Source organism: Saccostrea cucullata, unplaced genomic scaffold (genome assembly GCF_032062105.1).
Source record: "Saccostrea cucullata isolate Sc308-1 unplaced genomic scaffold, CSIRO_AGI_Scuc_v1 ctg1642, whole genome shotgun sequence".
NCBI classification, from domain to species: Eukaryota; Metazoa; Mollusca; class Bivalvia; order Ostreida; family Ostreidae; genus Saccostrea; species Saccostrea cuccullata.
This window is the reverse complement of record NW_026924794.1, coordinates 1-8,016: the sequence shown is the minus strand read 5'-3', so window position 1 is coordinate 8,016 and position 8,016 is coordinate 1. Positions and strand designations below refer to the sequence as shown.

The following is an 8,016-nucleotide window of genomic DNA, read 5'->3' as shown; positions in this document are numbered from 1 at the left end:
CTTGCGGCTTTATAAATTCCTCAGATCCAAAACACACAAACTCTGTCTTTTGTTCCATGTAAACCTTGTTGTTTTTAATCGCTAGAGACGCGGATCTTTAACATTCAACAGATATATTTCACTATGAAGAACTTTCCAAATTTTTTTAGAGCATCTCAATCTTCACAAACCATTAAAAATTCTAACCTTTAAATATTTTAACAAATTCAAAATTCATTGCCTCAGTGCATTGCCTCAACACTATATGAAAACTTCTTCACTGATTGGTCTAAAGGGGATGTTTAATCTTCTTAGTGATCCTACCTCTGTTATGTCCGGGTCCGTGTTTTTGTGCCCCTTTCACAGATTTGTATTTTTTTTTATTTGACATCAATCACTGTTCGCTATATTTACCTTTTTCATTTAGGTTTTTGACTTGCTTTACTGAAACTCGTCATAGTTTTTTGGAGTTAATGTGTAGCGTTTATATGGAGAAATTCAAAGTGCATCTGAAAAGACTTTATTAAAATAGATGCTATTACAGATGCAAGTATCTTTTGTTTGAAAAGGATTCTGTAGCAGCCAATATGTCCTACAATCTTCCTAAAGAATTTGTGTATCATAAATTTTCAAAGCTTTTGCAGAGAATATTTCAATTTTGAAAATTCAAAGAGCTTAAACATACCTAAAAAGATTTCTCTACCTTATAAAACTACTTATTTAACTTTATTTTACACTAACTTCTCTTGTATTATAGTTTTTTAATAATTATTAATAAAAGCATAGAGCACAATGTGCGTAAAGCCTTGCAAAGTCATTATTAGAGTTTTTAGGTCACTGTGTGTTTTTGAATGAACCAGTTTTTGCATTTGTATACTGCGATATTAAAACTTTTAAACTTTTAATGAAAAGACAAAGGAAATTTGTAAAATGTTTATACATTGGGATTTAGTTATTAGGATGATCAGAATTCCATCAATAGGAGAGAAAGATTTTCACATTCAGTTTGTATTTCCTTATTTTAAAGGGAAACAAGATCAAAAGTTGCTGTTAAGGCAAAAAACTTCATTCTTATCTCCAAATACAGAAAAAAGAATTGATCTTAATCAATGGGCACTCACATCCACCACTGACAGACATGTTATTAGAAGAGGAATTGCAGAGACTTTTGAATTTAAACATACCGTTTTGTTGACTTAATTAAATACACAATTGAGATTTCTCTAGTGATTTATTTTCCCGCTCCCTTTTGGAAAAGGATAATTTTACAAAGCTGGATTTCCCATGTAGGTCACGAGACATACGTTTGCCAGTAGACCTTCCTCTTCCTGAAGTTTAAAGCCTTAATTGTCAATGAAAATATGAAGGTAATTGATAGTAATCAAACCAAAATAAGTCCATTAGAAGAATACAAATTTGGAACAGAACAAACAGGGACCTCTAAAAACCTCAGAGGTGGGATCAGATGTCACTGAGGGGTGAGCATTTCATGTCGACTTGTCACACACTGTGCTTCTTGTCACGACTTTGTAAAACAAAAAACGGTGGTCAATTCATTGTAAGATTATACTTTATTATGTTTGTTGTATACTAAGAGTTAGTAGACCATCTAATGCTTTGTCCATCTATATTTCTTATGTTTTCAACCATAAAGTGTTTCTTGTTTTGTACCTTTCATACTTCTTAATCACCGCCATTTAAGATGATGTTTCATTGAATACAATACATGAATAGCTTACCTTATACCTTATTTGAGTTTTCTATCAAGTGTTTGGTTGATTTATTCACGGTTAAAGTAATTAGCGATATGTCTGTATCTATTAAACTTGGCTTTTTTTTTAACTTTCAGCATCATATTTTGTTTACTTTATAGAATAGGAAAATTGCACAGGCAGACTCTGATATTCCACGTAAACTTGCTTTTCCTTTTGGTTTCAGATGTGGACTTCGATGTGGTTATTAATGCTAAATCTAATTGTCTAGAATAAATGTTTTCCCCTTTCTTGCTGAATTGAGTACCAGATTTTAACCATCTTGGTCATCCTGTCTGATTTTCTAAAAATTTCTTTGACGTACGTCATGTAAAAACATGTAGGGGTATTAACATAAATGTATTTGTTAATTATAAACCGTCGTAAGAAGGCTTGAGTAAGACGGTTCGAAATTTCCACTTGCCTTAATGACTAAAACCTTTCTTAAGCGGTTTATTCAATTAAAAATATGATATGCATAGAAATGTAAAATAATGAAAAACATAGAATTAAAAACAAACTTGAGCTTCGATATTTATTTCAAATATTAAAACACTTTATAGTGATATTCATATTGATTTACATGTGAAACATGGTTATTTACATTCATGTCGTATTGTTTGTACATGTACATTATTTGTACATTTTCATAATAAAATGATTGTTTCTAAGAAGGACGTAGTTTGAAACCTACTTTTACAAATTTATATTCTCTCTTAAGATAAAATTCTTCAAAGCCGTTCTGTCTTAAAATATTTGACATTCTAGTCAACCAAGTTTAGTTTGACCTACATAAACTAGATTTTTAAACTGAAAAAAAAAATCTTTAAGAACAAGATACAAGTGCATTGCCATCAAATGCTCCACCAAGCGCCTGTATTTACATGCATGACACAAAATGTATTTCATAGTTTCAATTTTACTCAGATCATAGATATATATGTTTTTCACATTTGTAGGGAAAAAAATTAAGGATCCCTTCACTATATTTTCACTTGAATAAAATAATATTGTTGATGATAAAATTAACTTTTGATTAAAAGTGGAAGGTCAGCATATCTTAAGAAAATATGTGTTTTAGTGAAATTAAATATGAAATTTACTTTGCCTCTGATAATTAGCTGATGGTTAGTTGAAAGCTGATGAATATTGAAAGCGGGATAACCCCGAATGTATAACAGATATTAACCACACCGTTTATATTAATATCTAAATAAAAAACAAACAAGCAAACAAACGGTCCGAGAAAAAAGTTAAGAACACACAGGGATATAGTATTACTTCAAGTTGAAGCCTAAGATATGTCTCACGTCAGCTTTGTAAAGTTTGATAAAAATCTTTTACATCATAATTATCAATACCAAATTTATATTTATATTTAACTTTAAAATGACATTCAGTTGAAAATTCTGCTCTCAAAATCAGCAAAATAAAACTCTATTGGGATTCTTGTGATGGTAGGATACTAAAGAAGGGGGTTCTTAAAATATACAGATTTGATTTATGGTCATACGACACGTACCTGAAAATATATAATATTTATAAAAAGTATATATAGTTATAATTTTTCCCAAGAATTTGTCATTAAAATGTAGATACTTAACCACCTTACCAGGTATTAGGACAATATACCAGAGGGTGATATTATATAATTCCTATGGGTATTCTTCTGAATGGAAAATGTCTTTGTATGAAACACTTTTACACAAACATGATTTTTAAATGTTTCTTAATAATCAAAACGATATTTTGATTTAAAGACTGTTCTACTTGTTAATAGACTAGTACATGTACCAAAAGCATTGTGAGGAAGCATTTAAGACAAATAAAAGTGAATGTTGATTACTGTAGCGTTACGTTTTCAACTGTTTTTTTTTTATTAATAATAACTTGATATTCAATAAATTACATAGTTACACTGTGTATCCAATATAGCTATGAGTTCCAAAATTTGACGGCTATACATAGAATTAAGTATCAAGCTTAGTCTACTTGTATATCAAGTCTTAATGCAATCATAAGTATGTATAGTGTACTTGTAACATAGCATCTTCGTCAAGCTTACTTTTGTATCAAAATTAAAAAAAAACAACGTATAAATATTGTCTTGTAGACGTTTTAACCACCTTTATGGAAATGATATCCAATTGTAATCTACTTGTTTCACTGAAGTCATTTCTTTGAGAAGTCTATTGCTTATCAAGTTCTTTTTTAGAAATCGTATCATAATGAAGCCTACTTTTGTTTCAGATTTTATGGAAATTTTGAAATATTTATCTCTGTAAAACTCATCAATAAACACTTATCAAATATATCATGTATCCATCTATCGTCACAAATAGGGACAGAAACTGCAAAATATTTCAAATTGTTAGTAGCTAGGAAGCGACTTTCTCTCTTGCAAGAGGTTTAGATTAGTTTAAATTCTCTCCATTATAGAGTTTAGTCGCATCAAAAACATAAAAGACAATCGTTTCAAAGCGTAGTCTTCTCCTTTATCGTGTTTATTTGAAATCTTTAAGAAATCACGTATGATGTGTAGAATTGAAATTGTGTCTTACTCCACCTCAGTCCGTGAATCAAGTTTTATTGAGTTTATAACTTTATATCCCATGAAAGTATTGAGTTTTTTTTTTAATTAAAATTGTATTATAATATTTAAAAGTCTTATTTATTTAGTTTGTATTTCAGAAAGACTTCTTTGAGTCTCATGAGTGTTAAAAATGAAAATATTTCTTCAATATTTTCTTGTCCCAATTGTGGCAAGCACTGTTGGAGAAGTGTGCATTTACAATGATAAATTAATTCAATTTATTATATAGCAGTTCTTTTAAGGATTGCCTCACAAATTTATTTGCATCTAATACCGGTGGTATGTAGCAAAAATAAATAAAATTACCCCGATTTAGAAGAGAGCAAGCAAACATGATTTTAAAGATGGTCTTGTAAAATTTATAGTAAATTTTTGAAATTCAATTTATTTTGTAAAACAAATATCTTATCAAATGTTCAGAATTGGGTGGGTGGGTGTCATTCAGGTATTTAAAATATATTTTGAATTCAATTGGTGTAAGAATCTCCAAAATCAAGTAGCCCTAGACGGATGTAAAGGAAACTGGAAGGTGTGATCAAATCAGAAGAAAACTGTTTTAAGGTTACATACATGTTCGTCCAAATCATATCCAAATTAAATTAACAATGGATGCTCGATTTTTAACACAAGTCATGTGTTATCGTTGTACTAAAAAGAAGTCCAGGAATTTGTCCGTTAGTTGTAGAGGTGCTGTTCGAACTCAGTTCGCTATCCCTAAAAGTAAATTTGACGCCATTTTCTGTGACACAGGGTTGACCATTGCTCACCGCGTAGCTTTGGGGACCAATCATCTTTAACCAGATTGTATATTCCTGGTTTGCTTTAAGTAAGCAGTGATTATCAAAGATTATTTGGAATTCTCTTTCAGTGTTGGTAACAGATTGCTCTGAAAAGCATGCTACTGTTTCATTGTCACTGTCTACTATTTTTGCTCCTATTGTGTATGTGTACGGACTTGTTTCATAACTTCCCAGCAAAATTAATCCACGCATGTGCAAAGATTTATTGACTCTAAACTGGATGGCGTCTATGTCACCATTCAAAGTCCATACATCCTGATAAGTTGTGCCTCTGTAAATAGCTATATCCTTTTTCTTACGAATTGTTAAGAAAGGCATTGTATCTCCATAAGGTATCCCTACGATACATTTTGAAATTTGATCTTTTTCTTGGTTTGTCAAAATGTTGTCCCCGGCAACTTCCTTCCAAAAGGTTTCTAAAGACATTAAAGGAAATCCAATTTGATACAAAAGATCTCCCATCATGCTGCGAATATTTTCAGAATTATTCACATCCTTCCCATCTTTTTCGCAGTTTTATGTGACCACAACCTTAAGGACTTGTAGAGAAATTCCTCATTTACAGGCAATGTATCTAATTTTAAGAGTGACAACAAACATTCTCTATTCAGACCGAGAAAGCCTTGTGACTGCAAAACTGTTTTAGCAGTAGCCTCAGACTGCACTATAAAGTCAATACATCTGGTGAGTAAATCATTTAAATTAAACAGCTTTGCATTCTCCATAATGGCGCAGACCGACTCCTCATTAATGTGATTTTTCAGGTAAAAATTACAAGCTTCTTTTAGGTCCGTTACACCATACTTCTCTGCCGCATACAGAGTCCCAGTGACACTTTCCTCATTTATGTTTGTTTCCTCGTAATAAAGGAACCTACAACGGAAAAAAGTAAAGAGGAGAGACAAATGTATGGAAGTCATCTTTATTCCAATAAATTTTTACTTCATTTCCAAGTCAGAAATCGAATTTTATTTGCTACAAAGTCTCAAATGTATTCATGAAGTGCTGCTTCACATAGATATTTTTTCTATGCCGATTTTATATATTCAAGTGTAAGTTATTTAATTGGAAAGATACTCTGAATATTTCAAAAGTGCATTAGGTTCATGGTTTTTATACAAAACCCGAGAGTGATTATATAATGGACTGATTCTAGATTTCAAAATATACAGGACATACTTGTACTTCTTATAAGAAATACTGATTTCGAGTGAAAACTAAATATCAATAATTACTAGACCATACGTGTATTTTTTTTTCAAATTAAATAGTACATCTATTCAAAAAAGGTGGATATACACATTTTGGATTCGAACCTGCGATGTAAAGATTTAACAGTATTTCTCCTTATCCTTGGTCAAGTGCAAACTTTCAAACCACCAAGCCACCCGCGAAAAAAGTTCTAGCAATGAATAAGTTTCAAGGTACTTTATATAATTTAACCAAATTATTTTTTTTAAGTTTACCTGAAAAGATCTTGAAACACTTCAGGTTCAATATCGGGCACAACGATGTTATTTGAATTACCCGAGAGACTTCCGAACAGCATGGTATAAAATACTGAACTCCTACTGCCTAAAACATATCGGTGTGCTTTTACTTCTTTTTTCTCCAGTCCCACCTTGAATGTAACATCACACTGGATTTGGTTGATTAACATGTACTTGTTACATTCGATAACTTTTCTTCCAGCTTGCCAGTTCCTATTCTCCTGATCCATTTTCAATAATTTGAATCTCAATCTATAAATCAACAACGAAATGAATACATTGACGTCTTATTGAAGCTTAGATTACAATGCATTAATTCTAAAAATGCGTTCAAACCATATGAGGTGTTTTAACATTAAAATTAACATTTTACATTAAAATGTATAATATGTATGTCGCATTTGGATTTGAATCCAATAGTTTTTGAAACCCCTTACTCCAAGACTCTTAAGAAAATGCTCTATAACCGTTTCGCCACGCGGGAGACTTATACCAATATTGTTAAATAATTAAAGATGTCAGGTTTGATCTCCGTAGATCTAGACACATTATAATTCTTTTTTTATTGAAACTTTTCACAAACAGTATCACAATAAACATTCATCACATTCAATTACCTAGTTTTACCCCTACTTTATCTATTAAATTTTACAAAGATGTAAATGAAAAATGGATGAAAATTAGTCGTATGGAAAATATGTATCCACTCCACGGGGAGATGAAACAACATAGAAATAATTTTATAGCACTTTCACATGGGAATGGGTTTCCATACAATTCGATGTCGATTCGATACACGGACAATTACATTAATATTATTATCTGCATATGTAATATGAAAGTCTGATATTTTCATCTTTGCCATTAACCTTTGCAATCATTGGATTTCATGGAGACTGAATGTACATGTACGATTTATGTCTTGCTAATATTAGTTGAACACGCGTATGACCCTGCGAAAATGAAAGTAAATGCATGTTTCGAATCAAACTGTGCAAATTTATAGTTTGATTTTTTGCTCTTTAAATGCTGGAAAGTAAACTTGCAATGTATTATCGATACATATAGCACGCTGTAAAATGAAGCAAAATTTATAAAAAAAAAATTCAAAGAATACAGTACCACAAACAGGTTTAAAGTCTCCTATGTATGGTGAACAAAAATAGTAATTTTAAAAGAATAGAACTATCTCTGATCGAAATATGTACTAGAATTAAAGTGATGAGTTAGCCATTTGTTTCCAATACAGCACATATTTGGAAATAGAATGCTTTCGAATAATCCTAAACATTACTGAAGAATTTAATTCTTGATTGAAATTATATTTATAAAAGTGTTGTTTTTTCAGTATGCACCTATATCAAACAATTTTTTTTCCTTTAAAGGGGGGTGTACAAGCCATA

General features: G+C 30.9%; 2 protein-coding genes across 2 annotated transcripts; both read right to left on the bottom strand.

Moving 5' to 3' along the window:
- Window positions 1-4,761: 4,761 nt before the first annotated feature.
- On the bottom strand, window positions 4,762-6,948 carry LOC134267306 (BTB/POZ domain-containing protein 6-like). Its single transcript, XM_062749531.1, has 2 exons — window positions 6,590-6,948; window positions 4,762-5,996 (listed from the first exon to the last, which is right to left on the bottom strand). The coding sequence occupies exons 1-2, from the start codon at window positions 6,841-6,843 to the stop codon at window positions 5,612-5,614; spliced, it is 639 nt and encodes a 212-aa protein (XP_062605515.1). The 5' UTR covers window positions 6,844-6,948; the 3' UTR covers window positions 4,762-5,611.
- LOC134267314 (E3 ubiquitin-protein ligase rpm-1-like) lies at window positions 4,944-5,588 on the bottom strand. The gene has a single exon (XM_062749536.1). It carries the CDS (start codon window positions 5,586-5,588, stop codon window positions 4,944-4,946), a length of 645 nt encoding a protein of 214 aa, XP_062605520.1.
- Window positions 6,949-8,016: the final 1,068 nt, after the last annotated feature.

Excerpts from the sequence above, each read along its gene's own strand:
- LOC134267306 (XM_062749531.1), bottom strand. The coding sequence starts at position 6,843 with ATGGATCAGGAGAATAGGAACTGGCAAGCTGGAAGAAAAGTTATCGAA. Across the intron at positions 5,997-6,589 it reads GTGTTTCAAGATCTTTTCAG|GTTCCTTTATTACGAGGAAA; the intron begins GTAAACTTAAAA and ends TTTCCGTTGTAG.
- LOC134267314 (XM_062749536.1), bottom strand. The coding sequence starts at position 5,588 with ATGATGGGAGATCTTTTGTATCAAATTGGATTTCCTTTAATGTCTTTA.